This window comes from Pristis pectinata, chromosome 22 (assembly GCF_009764475.1).
Source record: "Pristis pectinata isolate sPriPec2 chromosome 22, sPriPec2.1.pri, whole genome shotgun sequence".
NCBI classification, from domain to species: Eukaryota; Metazoa; Chordata; class Chondrichthyes; order Rhinopristiformes; family Pristidae; genus Pristis; species Pristis pectinata.
Genome location: NC_067426.1, coordinates 9,479,561 through 9,497,507, shown reverse-complemented (window position 1 = coordinate 9,497,507; position 17,947 = coordinate 9,479,561). Strand labels below are relative to the sequence as shown.

At 39.9% G+C, this 17,947-nt stretch overlaps 1 protein-coding gene across 9 annotated transcripts in view; it reads left to right on the top strand.

The window, feature by feature from the left end:
- epb41a (erythrocyte membrane protein band 4.1a) overlaps positions 1 to 17,947 on the top strand; it is a 157,201-nt gene that overhangs the window by 83,372 nt on the left and 55,882 nt on the right. For 7 of the 9 annotated variants that reach the window (XM_052036179.1, XM_052036180.1, XM_052036177.1 and 4 more), the window contains 6 exons: positions 745 to 1,243; positions 2,502 to 2,714; positions 2,961 to 2,984; positions 4,231 to 4,335; positions 8,404 to 8,446; positions 10,254 to 10,329. In XM_052036179.1, coding sequence (XP_051892139.1) covers positions 752 to 1,243; positions 2,502 to 2,714; positions 2,961 to 2,984; positions 4,231 to 4,335; positions 8,404 to 8,446; positions 10,254 to 10,329 — 953 coding nt within the window. In that variant the 5' untranslated portion in view covers positions 745 to 751. The remainder of the gene's footprint in view (positions 1 to 744; positions 1,244 to 2,501; positions 2,715 to 2,960; positions 2,985 to 4,230; positions 4,336 to 8,403; positions 8,447 to 10,253; positions 10,330 to 17,947) is intronic. The other 2 variants (XM_052036186.1, XM_052036185.1) reach the window with 1 other exon arrangement.

Sequence of the window (17,947 nt, the reverse complement as noted above, 5' to 3'; positions counted from 1 at the left end):
TTCATCCTATCCCATTCAAAGAGAGCAGCTCGAGCTTTTCTTGTCTCTCCCTGTAACCAGAGTCCCTGATCTCTGGATTAATGTTAATAAATCTCTTCTGCAACCTTAAAGCCTTTGCAATTTTAGGGTGGTGCCCAGAACTGTGACCAAACCATTGTTTTATAAAGATTTTTCACAATTTTCTTGTTTTTGTGTTGTATGCCTCCTACTTTTAGATGCTTTAGGATCCCATCTGTTTTTTTTTTAAACTGTTCTGTTTGTACTACTTGCTTCCCAATTACTTAGTCTGGCATTGGAAGATCAGATGATCCTGAAACCCTGTGGTATGTGTAGTTCATTTTTTTAAAAAAGTGCTTAAAAGTTGGTTCTGGGACTGTTATTTTCATATTTCCTTATGACATTTGGCCCATTGAGTGTCTGTTGGCTCACAGGGTAATCCCATTAACCCACTGATCACAGGGAGAAGTGGAGGTTAGGATTTTAAACCTGGGTCACTGGAGCTATAAGGCAGCACTTGTCCTAGCTGCACCACTACTGTCTGTGTTTTGAATGCCTTGTGGCATTATTAGTTTATTGCTGAACACCATTTCTTCTTCAATTCGCCAGCTCATGAAGTTCAGAAATGTATTTTAGCATGGTTCTAATGGAACTGCTGTTTTGAGTCTGAAAACAATGTGCTATATCATACAAATCTTTCCTGTGGATTGTAAAAAAAAGTATCTAAATGTTTAAATTTTTTTTAAGGCTCATCATGACAACAGAAATTAACTTGAGTGCTGCCACAGGAAATCCCCATCCACAGCAGCCAAGTTCTGAACAAGATCCTCCCAAATTTGACAAACCAGAAAGTCAGCCAGAGGAAAATCGGCTGTCAGTAGAAGTGGTGGACAAGCAAACTGGTGGAGACCAGAACACACCGACAACACCAGTCAACGGTGTTCCAGCCAACAAAGAGGAGACAGAGAAGGAGCAGTCTTCTAGCAGCAAAGGGTTGTCACGCTTCTTGCCTGGCTGGTTTAAAAGACCCAAGTCTCAGATTTCAGAAGAGGAAAGTGGAAAGGAGGTTGCTGTAGCTTCTGAAGCTGGCAACACACTACCAGGACAACAACTGGATTCAGTAAAGCAAGCTGAAGGAACGGAATTAGTTGAGCAAGGGGCACCTATCGCAGATCAGGAGCTAGATGATAATATTGACGAAGAAGCAACTTTAGATTTGCATTCCATTAGCAGTGCTGAAACTCAGGTAATTATTGTTTCTTTTTAGAATGATTTGAGTAATAGCCAGACAATGGAAAATTGTATTTGATTGTTTTAAGTGTGCTGTTGTACGTAATGACAATTTTTGTTACCAGAAATCAATACTACATCCAAAGTTGCTCTAACTACTCTGCAACAGCAATATAGTGGGAAAGAAATGTTCATTAATTTGAAGAAAGTTCCTGAGTGCAGAGCAATTGCTCTCTCTTTGGGTCTACTGAAACTTTAGCTCAGCACTATAATGTTGAAATAAAGACCAGTGTTATTGTAGCCAAGCTACAGGGAAAGTAGCTTATATTACACAAGAAAAAATCCAACTCATTAACATTGTTACTTGTAATTTAAAAGGATTCTCCAATTTTATCACTTCCTGCCATTCTTTGTTTTCTACTGTTTTATCCTCTTGCCTAATTAATCTGTGTACTGTATATAAATACATTAAAATTTCTTTCAGACAGTTACTTATTTTGGAAGTATAAGCAACTTGCAAAATATTGGTTTCCAAGACTAATCTTTACCCTCCATTTAATCAGAAGCCTGACTGTAAAGAAACCCCGTAAAATGTTGGAAACTCAGCAGAATTTGAGGAGAGGGGAGTCTTAATGAACCTTTTCATACATCTTTTAAAAAAAAATTGCTAAGCATTTCAAATGAGTATACTGGTGGGCATTAGGTCCCAACAATTAATGATTTGATTAAATTCATCCATGCAATTCAAAGGTTTAAATCCTTGGTGGTTCTTTTTTAATTTTAAGAACAATTTTGAATGGAAAATTCTTTTCCCCACCCATTTCCCAGAATACATCTTGCTGTTTGTTTTTGTGCCCAGCTTGTAAGTTTTTACTTTTGAGTTTTGTGTTCCATTGATAAATGTAGAAAAGAAATGCTGATAAATAGGGAACCTTTTTACATTGTCATTATTGAGCTTGTGTGGACTTGATTAAAGCAAAGGTATGCAAATTACAGCTGATGGACAATGGGTAACCTGTAAAAACTCAACAAATCAACCCATGAAGCCCAAGAAAATTGGTCCTTTTTGTTTTGGATCATTGATATTACTCAGCAGAGTTTTGAAATAATTGATCTTAGTGATGTTGTCTAACTTGAATCGGAATGTCATTTGTCTGTGATTGCTGCTTGAAGTGTGTCAATTTGAAAGAAAACTGAAATGTGGTCTTCAGGGCTGAAGAATCCTGAAATTCATAATAATTTTTTAACAATTGCTCAATGATTTTGAGTTACAGCCAGCCCAAGAAGAAAAAGAAGATCTTGGTCCAGAAAAGGCTCCTGAAGTTAAGGATGAAGTAAAGCTAGATGTTCCCGAGGAAAAAGGTGGAAGTACAGAACAAAAAACCAGTAAGGATTTGAAACCACCACCCAAGGTTGCCAAAAAATCCAAAACCATGCACTGTAAGGTGACTCTTTTGGATGAAACTGAATTTCAATGTGACGTTGAGGTAAGAATGATGTACTCTTTCTCGCATTGGATATTTTTTTTGTGTAGCTTTCAATTGATGACTAAGATTTCAGGAGTCATCTTGGCCAGGGAGATTCATTACATACTACTAAAGCCTTGTAACCAAAAGGTGTCCATTAATGTAGTCTGTATGAAGATTAAACTTCAAAGCAATATGTGTGAAACAAATTTTTATTTGTTTTCCCGCCTACTCCTTGGTCGTACTGCACTATTCTCCTACTGAGAGGATGGGACGGGAACCTGCCTCCAGGTATTTGCACCATTTAACTAGCCACTACGTGTGCAAGAATGCTCTGGGGTGTTCCCCTCTTTTTCTAATCCTCCCTTCGCAAAAACTTCTGCACCATTAGTTTGCAGTTTCTCAGTTGTAATCATAACTGATTAACCATTGCTGACAAATGGGATATGAAAGGTTGTGCAGTGCACTGGGACACCAGCTCACTGTATCATTAGCCGACCAACATATTTTTATGGAGAAGCACAAATGAACTCCCAAGGCCTACTCTGTAGAAAACAGCTAGTATAGAAAAGAACGGAAGAGCAGAATAGCTAAAATCTAACATTGATGAACTAAGTATAAGGTTGGGTTTTAAAACCAAAGGAGGAAGGAACTACAAATTCTTGGTAAGATTGTGTAAGCTTAATGTTCCTGGGAAAGAATCAGAGTAGGCTTAAGTGGTAAAGTCACTTGTCTCTAAAAATAATTTTGCAGTGTTGTTACACACGAGTTGAGTATTTTGCATCAATGCAGGTAAGCATTTTCCAAAAATAGCAGGAATTAATTTGTATACAAGATGGGTAGTTTGGTTTATTAGAGCATGTTAGAATTTTTCTTGAACTAGACTACTGAAGCCATACTTCCTTTGATTCCCAGTGGATGCAAAACCCCAGAGCTGAACTGCCCACACAGTGCAAAATAACTGCTTGAAGTGCTCCTAGCATGGCCTAACAGTGGGTCCTATCTAACTTTAATATCTAGGGAGATGCATTCATTCTATCAGTTGATGGGAGCCAGTGTTTAAATACAAAAGCTGAATGTCATTCCAAAAAAAACAGACTTAACGAAAGGGAGATGGTATCATTGAGGAAGTCACCCTCTATCATTGTTGTCACCAGGTTTATTTATATATTGGCCTGCTGCTAATAACTTAAGTACCATTTCTTCAAATGCTATGATCAACGGGACTTTATTTCAGTATTGTACAACCCAAAGTACTGTTGTTAGATATTTGGTACAACAAAATCTTTACTTGTATCGTCAATTTGTTATTCACAGTTCAAGTAGGCACTGAATAAAACACCTAAGTTATGCTTCTCCAAATCCTAGTGACAACGTACGTAATTATACAGCAATAATGCATGTGCAGTATTTGGTGACGTTGTTCAAATCAGCTTTAATTTTGAACATTAAAATTATTCAGCATCTTAAATCATAGTACCCAAAACTGATACATTTATAAACCATAAAATATTGTTGTAATATATCTATGTTACAGAGACATTCCAAGGGACATGAACTCTTCACTAAAGTGTGTCAACATCTTAATCTTCTGGAGAAGGACTATTTTGGACTGGCCTTTTGGGATTCAACAAATCAGAGAGTAAGCAATTTTATTTTCTTTGCAAATATGAGGTGATAGTACTGTACTGTGATACTAAATGATGTTGCATTCAAAATTTAACTTTCCTTTTCCACTACTTTCCCACTGAGGTGTTCAGAATTGGATTAATAGTTCATCTAGTAACGTGTCTCATGTGAGTGCTGTTCAGCTTTGATTTGTAAATATGTAATGAATGCCTAATAATCCAGTATTTCATGATAATATGTAGATTATAATAACAGTAGATCGTTTGTATCACTGTTGTTCTGGATATAAATGGTGAGGGATGTTGAAAGTGCTAGAAATTATGCATTCTTGTAAGCTGCTACTTTCCTGCATTTCTCTATGACGATGATACTATTTCATAGAATCATACTACACATAAAGAATCCAAGCCTTTTAAAGAGCCAAGCAATTAGTGTTCACCAACTCTTCTCCCTATAGTCCAACATTTTTAGCTTCAAGGATTTATCCAGTTCCCTTTTGAAAATAATTATTAAATCTGTTCCCATTACAGTTTCAATTAGTTCATTACAGATAAAGTAGCTCACTACATTTTTTTAAAAAAACTCAATTCAACTCATCTCATCTCTGGTTCTTTTGCCAGTCACTTTGCAAAATTGTATCCTCAGACCCATGTGTCACTTGCATCTGTTTAGTTCATCAAAACCCTCCATTTTGTTTTAATATCCCATCTCCATAAACTCTTCCCATAATCTGCTGTGTTCCAAGAACAACACATTTTTCTGGATACTCTGTGTAAATGAAGTTCTGGTATCAAACAAATCTGCTCTGAAAATTTGTGTTACTGCTAAATAATGTAGGTATTGAGATGAGAGCAAGTATTTAATAAGCTTTGGAAGGAAAAGTGTATCTGGAAGATGTTCCCCAATGTGAATAAATGGATAAATTGGTAGATTAGGTTATTCATCACTTCTAATAGTCCAGGTATTTTATTACCTTATTTCATGTTTTTATATTAAGGATTTGTACTAGTTTTTCAACTAAATGCAGAATATTTTACAGTTTAAAGTACTATGCAAGGTTTCATGAAATGGGGTTCAGTATAGTCCCATGCAATTCAAATGAGGAAGTAAATTGCATTGAAGAGAATGGACCATAAGATATCAGGTTGGCAGGGACCTGTGAGATGCTATTGGACTTGTAAGAGCAGAACAGAGAATTGTGGAGGGCAGTATGCTGGTGAACTGACATTTTTTTTCCTCTATTTGCTACTGCAGGTGTAGATGATACAGCTTTCTAAGCCTGCTGTGTATTTCAAAAAAAATCATGATAGCTCTGCCTTTGGATTATACATATGATATAAACACTGAGCACATTATGCATGGTGTTTTGATTTGAAAATCATTTGAAACATCACATTGAAATCTTTTGAATTGCAGAGCAATTCCAGCTCAATAGGAAGCAAAATCAATTTTCTTAATTTTCCTCATAGTTTAGGGGGATTTTACTGATTATATTTAGACATCAGTTATCATTTTCTCCCATGATTTTAAAATGGTAGTAGATGAGTGATCCCTTCAGAGATAGTTTAGTTTGACTTTTATTTAAAACAAATTGAATGGCTGAATTGTGTCTTTAGTTCACTGGATGAGTAAGGATAAAAACACTATCAATCATCAAGCACTTAACATTGTCCCTGGGTTTTAAGAGCAGAATGTGTTCTGAATAACTAAACATGTACTCAGTTGTGAGCTAAGTTGTAACTGCACATTTTGTCATTCTATTTTGTCATTCTATTTTGTCATAAGTAGAATCTCATAGCATCAGAACAGCAAGTGTTACATGATAGGTCTGCGTGTTCAATATCTGTTAGTTACATATTTTCCATGTTTATGGGAAATATTTCAGTTTTTGGGTACCAAAACTGAATATTTTGAGGGTTTGGATCCATTTTTATAATCCATTTGGAAATCTGGCATTCTTAGCAAAAGGCAGCACTTGGAGTTCTGCATGGCTGATTTCAGCACTTGATATTTCATGATGGCAAGTTTCGCATTAGAGTTATCCAAATGAGGTATTGTTTTAAAGCCTTATTGATATTTAAAATTATCAGGATGTTACAAGAATATTTTATGAAAAATTGCAACCAGCAGATAGAATCTGAACAGCTAATTACTGTACAGTTAAATGAATCAAAAGGCAGTCGGAACAACAATCTGCAGATACTGGAAATCTGCAAAAAAACACAAAATTGCAAAAGCACTCAGCAAGTCGGAGCATCTGTGGGGAAAGGAACAGAGTTGATGTTTAAGGTCAAGGACTCTTCAGAATTGGTAAAGTGAGAAAATAAACGTATCAAAGTTACAGAAAGGCCTAGGGGCAGAGAGAAGAAGACCAAGTTTCTGAGGTAGCATTTTAAAAACTGGCAGTTAAAGACAGAAAGAAACAATTTAAAGCAGAAAGGTACAGCCACACCTGTGGGGAGGGGAAAAGGAGTGGTTACCTAAAATTGTAAAATTCACTTTTCAGTTCGCAGGACTGCAGCTTGTCCAGACAGAAGATGAGGTATTTTTCTTCAAGCTTGTATTGGTCATTGTTCGAGCAATATAGGATGCTAAAGGTAGGGCAGAATGGGAGTGCAATGAAGAACTAAAGTGACAGGCAACTGGAAAGTGGTCAAGCAATCTGTATTTTGATCCTTCAATGTAGTGGGTGACGACATTGTAAATAACTAATTCGATTCACTGTATTGGAAGGGTGCAAGGGAATTGCTGCTTTACCTGGAAGGACTGTTCAGAGATCTGAATGGTGGGAATGGAAAAGGTAAAACAGTAGATGTTGCATGGGAAAGTGGTCCAAGAAGGGGAGTGGTTGGTGGAGATGGAAGAAGGAACCAGGCATTCACGGGGAACTGCCCTTTCAATATTCTGAGAAGAGAGGGTTATGAGTTTAATGATGGAAAGCATTGAAGATATGCAGTGGGATCTGTTGAACATGGATACTAGTGGAGTGGAAGGTAAAGATGAAGGGAACCTTGTACTTGTGCAAGCAGAGAAGAGTGAGTGAGAGAAGAATCACACAAATAAGAGATGTAGTTGAGAGTTCCCTCAGTTACGGTAGAGGGGAAGCCATGTTAAAGGAAAAAAGGACCTCCTAAATGCACTATTTTTTATTAAGTTTTTTTTAACATATTTACAATATATACATTATTTCCATCAGAATAAATACAAAATTCAATTTCAAACATGACCATCCTTGTCCAGGATGCACTTAAATACATTGGTGTGGAACATCTCATCGTCAGAACAGAGACACAGAAATGGGGAAAATGAAATGCAGTCCTTTCAGAAAGTGCATGGGGGGCTGTAATTGAGATAGTTGTGGGAGTCCATTGCGCTAATAATGGATATTGGTTCTTAACCTATTGGTTGAGATGAAGTTAGATGAAGGGAAGGGAAGAGCCAATTATGGATCATGTAAAACAGAGAATGGGAACTCACTTGGTGAGGACTCATTTGGAGTACAGTGTACAGCTTTGGTCCCCTTGTTTAAGAAAGGATATTCCAGCATTGCAGACAGTGCAAAAGAGATTCACCAGGTTAATTCCTGCAATGAAGGGGTTGTCTTATCAGGATTGCCTCAAGAAAAATTCAGTCTGTATTCTTTGGAGTTTAGAAGAATGAGGTGTTCATATTGAAACATATAAAATCCTAACAGGGTAGATGTTAAAATGCTTCCACTAGTGGGAGAGTCTCAAGTGAGGGGATGCAGTTAGAAGATGAGGGATTGTTCATGTAAAACTTCTTGCAGAGCACAGTGAATCTCTGGAATTCTCTATCGAGAAGCTTTGGAGGCTAGATAATTGGAGATAATTAAAGAGTATACTTTTAATTAAGACAACTTCTTTGATAGACACCAGTACCTCAGTACTTTGTAGGAGGGAATACAAGTTTTTCCCTTTTTTTTAGGCATTTTAAAGGGCTTTTTTTCATAATTATTGTTATGACTAATATGTGAACCCATTATTCTGGGGTTTGGTCCATAATGATTTTATTTCTGCAATTGTTCAGCAAGCAGTTCATGTAACTTTTTTTATGATTTCAGAGTTGGCTGGATCTCACCAAAGAGATTAAGAAGCAAATGCAGGGTAAGATATTTTCTCATCTAATTCATCTTAAATCATTTAGCTAGTTTACCTAATAGCAGGATTATATTGTCTGATGTATTCCAAAGCTTCTGAGAGTTTGTCTATGCAAAATAGATCCTAAATGTTGTGGTTCGGTATTGAAGTACTGCCTACAGTTGCTTGTTTACAACATTCTTGCCAAACAAAGCTAAACTTGTTGGTAAGGTAACATTGACATAAGAAGTAACGTGTGGTTCCATAATGCAAATTGGTTATAACGTGATTGATGGATTAGGGAACATTTATTTGTATTACATGTGCCACTTTGGTTATAGTGTGATCATGAAAACCTGCTTAAATCTGTGCTTTGAAGGCAACTATAGCCTGTTCTGCTATAACATGACTTTCTATGATGCAAGGTTTCTTAAGAATGTAACTATCGCATTATAGCACCTGTATACTGTGCCATTTACAACAGATATTGGCCAGAATCGTCCGTTGGCCAGAGATCATCCTGAGCAAAGTCTTCTGCTGGAACACTGACCTCCAGCTCACCAGCAAGGGTCATGGGGCAACACTCTGCCTACTGGCACAAATGGTCAGCTGCACTGTCAGAACAATTTTGATAGCCATTGATACTCTACTGTGGCTACTAATCATCATTCCCCTCCTCACTGCTGTCAAAATTGAATTTTAAATTAAATGTTTACCTTTGGTATTGCAAGCATTCATTATCACTCAAGAAAAAAAATTAAATGTGTTTGTATCAAAAGGTAAACAAAATTGACAGCATCTGCATTCCCCCATTCGTTTCAGGTCACATGCAGGCCAGGGTTCAGATAGCAGACTTTCCAGCCTGACAGCTGGTTAGTCTGCAGGGATTCATGTTGCAATGCTGGATTTCATGAGAAAATCCAAGGACAGTGCAGGTGTCCAATGTTAGTGCTCTGTTGTGTGGAAGCCTACACTACAGCCACTCCTGGGCTAGCCCTGTTTCAGGCATAACTGCCAATGGGTCTGTAGAAAATCTTGGCAAATGATTTGCTTCATTAAATTTTGTCTTCTTTTGACAATAAAGGATTAAGTAACTAATTCAGAGCTTTTAATGTATTAAACAAGGACAAAATTTCTGAAGTAGTATGCTAAAATTGTAATATCCTTTTTTTTCAAACAGAAATTTTCATTTGTACAGTGCCTGAGAACATCCTAAACCACCTTAAAGGGGTAATCACGCAAATGTTGAAAAGTTGACTCAAACCATTTGCGCAGCTAATAATTTTACTAAAGGCTCAATGTTAATTTGAGTGATTCAGTTTATTTTGAGAAGACGCACTAAGAGATGGTTGTGGAGTTTTTCAATGACATTTTGCTCGAGGGTCAATCAGGACAAAATTTGGCGACATCCATGGCCCAAGGTGTCCTTACAGTGGTGCAAAGAAGTTGTCATTGAAGGCCAGGTCTAGGTTCTGGAGATTGAATGTTGAATTGGCAATTGCAGTTGATGGGGGATGATGGGGATTATGGCCAGGGTTGGATGCAAGCAAAGACTTAGAGGGTGGAATGTGGGCAGTGCACGGCCAGAGCTGGGGGAATCAATTAGGGACTTGTGTAGGAGGGGGCTAGAGCTAAAATCAGGGACAGGAAGTTCAGAGTCAAATGACAATTTAAAGGTCAGGGCCAGACTTGGGAAGAGTGGTGATGTGATCCATGTGTCATGGTTAAGACTGGGGGATAATCCAGGGGTTGTGGACTTGAGTCAGAAGGCAATTCAAGATTAGGTAGATCAATCAGTGGTCAAGGTTTAGTGACTATGTTTTTTTTCTTCCAGGTGGCCCGTGGGATTTTACTTTCAATGTGAAGTTTTATCCTCCTGACCCTGCACAGCTGACTGAAGATATAACAAGGTGTAAAGCTGTTTCTCTCTTTTTTTTCATCAAGGTTAAATTTGGTTGTAATTTTTTTGATAATGTTGAAGATACTTTGCATGGTTGGATATGATTACTAAATATAATTGTGTAATCACTAACGTGTCAAAATGAGTTATAGCATATAAATATTTTTGAGATGTTGTGGACATTTATGGCAATGGGAATAAGAATATTTACTTACAAAACCATGCTATAATGAAGTGTCTGAGTTAACTAATTTGGCTGCAGGGCTGGATTATAATTTGATTGGATTTTTACAACTGTTTAAATCTAGAGACTGGAAAAAAAAATTAGAAGATTACCATAAGACATGGGTAGCAGAATTAGGCTATTCGGCCCTTCAAGTCTGCTCTGCCATTCAGTCATGGCTGATTTTATTTTTCCCTCTCAACCCCATTCTCCTACCTTCTCCCTGTAACTTTTGACGCCCTTACTAATCAAGAACCTATCAACTTCCGCTTTAAATGTACCCAATGACTTGGCCTCCACAGCCATCTGTGGCAATGAATTCCACAGATACACCACCCTCTGGCTAAAGAAATCCCTCCTCATCTCTGTTCTAAAGGGACGTCCTTCTATTCTGAGGCTGTGCCCTCTGGTCCTAGACTCTCCCACAACTGGAAGCATCCTTTCTACGTCCACTCTATCCAGGCCTTTCAATATTTAGTAGGTTTCATGAGATCCCCCCCCCCCCCTCGCCCTTCTAAACTCCAGCGAGTACAGGCCCAAAACCATCAAACCCTTTCATTCCTGGGATCATTCTTGTAAACCTCCTCTGGACCCTCTCCAGTGCCAGCTCATCCTTCCTTAGATATTAGCCCAAAAGTGCTCACAGTACTCCAAATGTGGTCTGACCAATGTGTTATAAAGCTTCAGCATTACATTGGTGCTTTTATATTTTAGTCCTCTTGAAATGAATGCTGACATTGTATTTGCCTTCCTTACTACCGACTCGACCTGCAAGTTAGCCTTTAAGGAATCCTGCACTAGGACTCCCAAGTCACTTTGCACCTCCAATTTCTGAATTCACTCCCCATTTAGAAAATAGTGTACACCTTAATTCCTTCTACTAAAGTGCATGATCGTACACATCCCTACGCTGTATTCCATCTGCCGCCACTTTGCCCATTCTCCCAACCTATGCAAGTCCTTCTGCAGACTCCCTGCTTCCTCAACACTACCTTGTCCTCCACCTATCTTTGTATCATCCACAAGCTTGGCTACAAAGTCCTCAATTCCGTCATCCTGATCATTAACATATAATGTGAAAAGTAGCAGATCCAACACTGACCCCTGCAGAACACCACTAGTCACTGGCAACCAACCAGAAAAAGCCCCCTTGATTACCACTTTTTAACTTCGGCCAGTCAGCCAATCTTCTATCCATGCTAGTACTTTTCCTATAATACCATGGGCTCCTATCTTGTTTGGCAGCCTCATGTGCAGCACCTTGTCAAAGGCCTTCTGAAAATCCAAGTAAACAACATCCACTGACTCTCCTTTGTCTATCCTGGTTATTACTTCCTCAAAGACTTCCAACAGATTTCTCAGGCAAGAGCTCCCTTTAAGGAAACTATGCTGACTTCGGCTTACTTTATCATGAGCTTCCAAGTACACTGAAACCTCATCCTTAATAATGGACTCTAACATTTTACCAACCATTGAAGTCAGGCTAACTGGTCTATAATTTCCTGTCTTTTTTCTCCCTCCCTCCCTTAAAGAGTGGAGTGTCAATTGCAATTTTCCAGTCCTCTGGAACCATTCCTGACTCTAGTGATTCTTGAAAGGTCACTACTAATGCCTCCACCATCTCTTCAGCTACCTCTTTCAGAACCCTGGGGTGGAGTCCATCTGGTCCAGCTGACTTGTCTGCCTTCAGATCTTTCAGCTTCTCAAGCACCTTCTCCTTAGTAATAGCAACTACACTCACTTCTGCCCCCTGACTCTCTTGAATTTCTGGCATGTTGCTAGTGTCTTCCACAGTGAAGACTGATGCAAAATACTTATTCAGTTCATCTGCCATTTCTTTGTTCCCCATTCCCCAATATCCTTGCGGCTGGGTTTGCTAGGGTGGTTCGGGAGGGTTTAAACTAGTTTGTGAGGGGGAAGGGAACCGGAGGAGTAGGTCAGAGGAAGAAGGGGATGGGGAAAAGTTAGATCAAACAGGTAGAGAGGCTTTGGGGAAGGAGAAGCAGAATACAGGCTATAAAAGTAGTAAGGTAGATGGACTGATGTGTGTTTACTTAAATGCAAGAAGTGTCAGGAATAAGGGAGATGAACTGAGGGCTTGGATAAGTATGGGGGACTATGATATTGTGGCTGTTACTGAGACGTGGCTGACGTCAGGGCAGGAGTGGATATTGAATATTCCTGGTTTTTGGTGTTTTAAGAGGGATAGGGAAGGGGGAGAAGAGGAGGAGGGGCGGCGATACTGGTCAGGGACACTGTTACGGCTGCGGAAAGGATGGATGTTGTAGAAGGATCATCTCCAGAGTCTGTATGGGTGGAAGTAAGGAACAAGAAAGGAGCAGTTACTCTACTAGGAGTATTCTATAGGCCCCCCGGTAGCAGTAGAGAGATAGAAGAGGAGATTGGCAGGCAGTGTTTAGAGACAAGCAAAAATAACAGGGTTGTTATAAATGGGAGACTTCAACTTCCCAAATATAGACTGGAACCTGCTTAGTGCCAAAGGTTTAGATGGGACGGAATTTGTTAAATGTGTCCAGGAGGGATTCCTGACGCAGTATGTCGACAGGCTGACTAGAGGGAATGCCATGCTAGATCTAGTTTTAGGAAATGAACCGGGACAGATGAAGGATCTATTGGTGGGTGAGCATTTGGGGGACAGTGACCATTGCTCCATAACCTTTAAAATTGTCATGGACGGGGACAGGTGCAGAGAGGACAAGAAGATATTTAATTGGGGAAGGGTGAAATATGAGGCTATAAGGAGAGAACTCGGGAGTGTAAATTGGGATGTCCTTTTTGAAGGGAAATGTACTATGGAGATGTGGTCGATGTTCAGGGATATGTCCCGGTGAGGCAGAGAAGGAATGACAGGGTGAAGGAACCGTGGGTGATGAGAGAGGTGGAACGACTAGTTAGGGAGAAGAAGGCAGCATACATAAGGTATAAGCAGCAAGGTTCAGACAGGGCCAGTGAGGAATATAGAGTAGCGAGGAAGGAACTTAAGAAAGGGCTGAGGAGAGCTAGAAGGGGACATGAAAAGGCGCTGGCTAGTAGGGTTAAGGAAAATCCCAAGGCCTTTTTCACGTACGTGAAGGGTAGGAGGATGGCTAGGGTAAAGGTAGGTCTGATTAAAGACAAAGGTGGGAGAATGTGCCTGGAGGCGGCGGAAGTGGGAGAAGTTCTCAATGGATACTTCTCTTTGGTATTCACCAAGGAGAGGGGTCTTGATGACGCGGAAGGGAGTGCTGGTAAGGGTAATGTTCTCGAGGTTGTAGATATCAAGAGAGAGGATGTGTTGAAGTTGTTAAATAATATCAAGACAGATAAATCTCCGGGCCCTGATGGGATATTCCCCAGGCTGCTTCGAGAGGCAAGGGAGGAGATTGTTGAACCGCTGGTAAGGATCTTTGAGTCCTCGTTGTCCACTGGGATGGCACCGGAGGATTGGAGGGTGGTGAATGTTGTCCCCTTGTTCAAAAAAGGTAGTAGGGATAGTCCAGGGAATTATAGACTGGTGAGTCTCACGTCTGTGGTGGGTAAGCTGTTAGAAAGGATTCTAAGGGATAGGATCTATGAGCACCTAGAGAATCATGGACTGATTAGGGACAGCCAGCATGGCTTTGTGAAGGGAAGATTTTGCCTCACAAGCCTGATAGAGTTCTTTGAGGAGATGACGAGGAAGATTGATGAGGGTAGTGCGGTGGATGTGGTCTATATGGATTTTAGTAAGGCGTTTGATAAGGTTCCTCATGGTAGGCTTCTTCAGAAGGTCAGAGGCCAAGGGATCCAGGGAAGCTTGGCTGTGTGGATTAGGAATTGGGTTGCCTGTAGAAAGCAGAGGGTTGTGGTGGAGGGAGTGCCCTCAGATTGGAGGGCAGTGACTCGTGGTGTCCCGCAGGAATCGGTTCTGGGACCTCTACTTTTTGTGATATTTATAGATGACTTAGATGAGGGGGTGGAAGGCTGGGTTAGTAAGTTTGCGGACGACACTAAGATCGGCGGTGTTGTGGATAGTGTGGAGGGCTGTCGGAGCTTACAGAGGGATATTGATAGGATGCAGAGCTGGGCTGACAAATGGCAGATGGAGTTCAATCTGGAGAAGTGTGAGGTGTTACACTTTGGAAGGCCAAGCTCCAGGGCAGAGTACAAGGTAAATGGCAAGGTACTTGGCAGTGTGGAGGAGCAGAGGGATCTGGGGGTTCATATTCACAGTTCACTGAAAGTTGCCTCACAGGTGGATAGAGCAGTTAAGAAGGCCTATGGGATGTTAGCTTTCATAAGTCGTGGGTTTGAGTTTAAGAGCCGCGAGGTGATGATGCAGCTTTATAAAACTCTGGTTAGACCACATTTAGAGTACTGTGTTCAGTTCTGGTCGCCGCATTATAGGAAGGATGTGGAAGTGTTGAAGAGGGTGCAGAGGAGATTTACCAGGATGCTGCCTGGAGTAGAGCGTATGGAATATGAGGAGAGGCTTAAGGTGCTAGGGCTTTATTCACTGGAAAGGAGGAGGATGAGAGGAGACATGATAGGGGTATATAAAATATTGAGAGGAATAGATAGAGTAGACAGTCAGTGCCTCCTTCCCAGGGCACCAATGCTCAAGACAAGAGGGCATGGCTTTAAGGTTATGGGAGGGAGGTTCAGGGGAGATGTCAGGGGGAGGTTTTTCACCCAGAGAGTGGTTAGTGCATAGAATGCACTGCCTGGGGTGGTGGAGGAGGCAGATACATTGGACAGGTTCAAGAGTTTGTTGGATAGGCATATGGAGGAATGTGAGATAGAGGGATATGCGGGAGGAAAGGGTTAGATAGTGTGAGGGTGGTTTGATGGACGGCACAACATGGTGGGCCGAAGGGCCTGTTTTGTGCAGTATGGTTCTATGGTACTATCTCTCCAGTGTCATTTTCCAGTGGTCCGATGTCCACTTTTGCCTCTTTTTTACTTTTTATATATCTGAAAAAACTTTTGAAAAATCTCTTTTATATTATTGGCTAGCTTACCTTCGTATTTCATCTTTTTTTCCCCTTACTGCTTTTTTAGTTGCCTTCTGTTGGTTTTTAAAAGCTTCCCAATCCTCTAGATTCCTACTAATTTTTACAATATTGTATGCCCTCTCTTTTGTTTTTATGCTGTCTTTGACTTCCCTTGTCAACCACAGTTGCCTCATCCTTCCTTTAGAGTACTGCTTCTTCTTTGAGATGAACTGATCCTGCATCTTCCGAATTACTCCCCAAAACTCCTGCCATTGCTGCTGTACTGTCATCTCTGCTAGGGTCCCTTTCTAATCAACTTTGGCCAACTCCTCTCTCATGCCTCTAGTTACCTTTACTCAACTGTAATACCAATACATCCAATTTTAGCTTCTCCCTCTCAAACTGCAGGGTGAATTCTGTCACATTATGATCACTGCCTCCTAAGGGTTCCTTTACCTTAAGCTCCCTAATGAAATCTGGTTCATTGCACAAATTCAGAATTGCCTTTTCCCTAGTCGGCTCGACTATAAGCTGCTCTAAAAAGCCATCTCGTCAGCATTCTACAAATTCCTTCTCTTGGAATCCAGTACCAACCTGATTTTTCCCAATCCACCTGTATGTTGAAATTCTCCATGACCACCGTAACATTGCCCTTTTTACATGCCTTTTCCATCTCTTGTTGTAACTTGTACCCACATCCTGTTTACTATTCAGAGGCCTGTATATAATTCCCATCAGGGTCTTTTTAACCCTTACTGTTTCTTTACTCTACCCACAAGGATTCTACATCTTCTGATACTATGTCACTTATTGCTAAGGATTTGATTTCAATTTTTACCAACACAGCCACCCCACCCCCTCTGCCCACCTGCCTATCTTTTTGATAGGATGTGTATCCTTGGATGTTTAGTTCCCAGGTGTGATCTTCTTTCAGCCACGACTCTGTGATGTCCACAATGTCATATCTGCCAATATCTAACTGTGCTATGAGCTCATCTACCTTATTTCATATATTGTGTACATTCAAATATAACACTTTCAGTCCTGTATTCACCACCCTTCTTCTCAAATTTGTCTCCATGTTGCCTGAAGTTAAATTCTTATCCCTCTCTAAACCTTCTGCCTTATTCTTTATTCTGGAGACTTCAGTAACCTCTCCTGCACTCCCCTTCCCTTTTACTTTTTACGATAGTAATTTTCAATTACAGTTTACAATATTCCATCATTTACTGAAAGCTAATGCAAAACTATGATTTTGGAAACTAATGAAATATGCTTTTGTGGTTAATTTGAGTTTTTCCAGAACTGTTTCATTAATGACTTGGATTTTATGATAGTAATGTCAGCAAAACTGCTGGAATTCACAGTTATTACATAGTGAAATTGACAGCAGTTACCAGGATGCACATTTGCATGGTTATGAAATCCCAGAACTATCTGTTGGTGATGCATTATTCTCTAGAGTATGCTATTTTGCAGCTTTCCCTATGATATACTCCAGTAAACAGTGAATTGACACAAACATTGTGTATTTTTCAAGTACTTGTGCTCCAAAGTACTTGACATATGACTTTGTTACATGAGGTTTAGCTTTTAAGTATATGGAATCCTAGAGATGCAGAACATAGAGACGTATCTTCAGCACATTGAGTCACTGTTGATGATCAACCCTACATTTCTGCACTACTCCTACCCCAAACTCATTTTATTCTCCCCATATTTCCTCCTTGCTTGCTCCCTCTCTCCCCTCTCCTCGTCTGAATTCTACTACTCATCTACACACTAGGGGCTATTTACAATGGCCAATTAACCTACCAACCCCACATTGAACCCCGGTGGCTGGAGCTATGAGACAGCACCTCTACTAACTGTACCACTGCCGCCTCTGTGGCTGGTATGTTCTAAATTGTGGCTTTGAAAGTTCTTTATCGCCGAAAAACTAATCTTATCCTGTGTATTGTAATTCCCTCAGATGAATATTGTAAAACAGAATGGACTTTAAGATGAAAGAAGCTGAAATGTCAAATTTTGTGTATTTTTGCCATATTTAATTTGTAAAAACATTTAAAATTTAGTTAAATTTTGCTTTTTATTTAACCCCATGGGTAGTTGACTCTAAAAATATTTCAAATGCTTGCCTATAATGTTACTACATTCCTTTAGCATGTTACCCATTCTTTCAGGGCACTTGGCTATTATCCAAGTAAGCAGCTTGAGCTATTTTAGTTTCTTCTAAAACTTTATTTTTACCTCATCTATTTTAACGTTAACGGTCTTGCCATCACTTCTGATTTGTTATCATCTTCAAGAGTAAAGACCAATGGAGAATCCTTGGGATATTTAGAATTCCCTTATGGCTTATCCTTGAGCATTGCTCAAAGACTTCATAGAATACTTGGCTTTCTGACGTGGCTAGAAAAACCTTTCTTGTT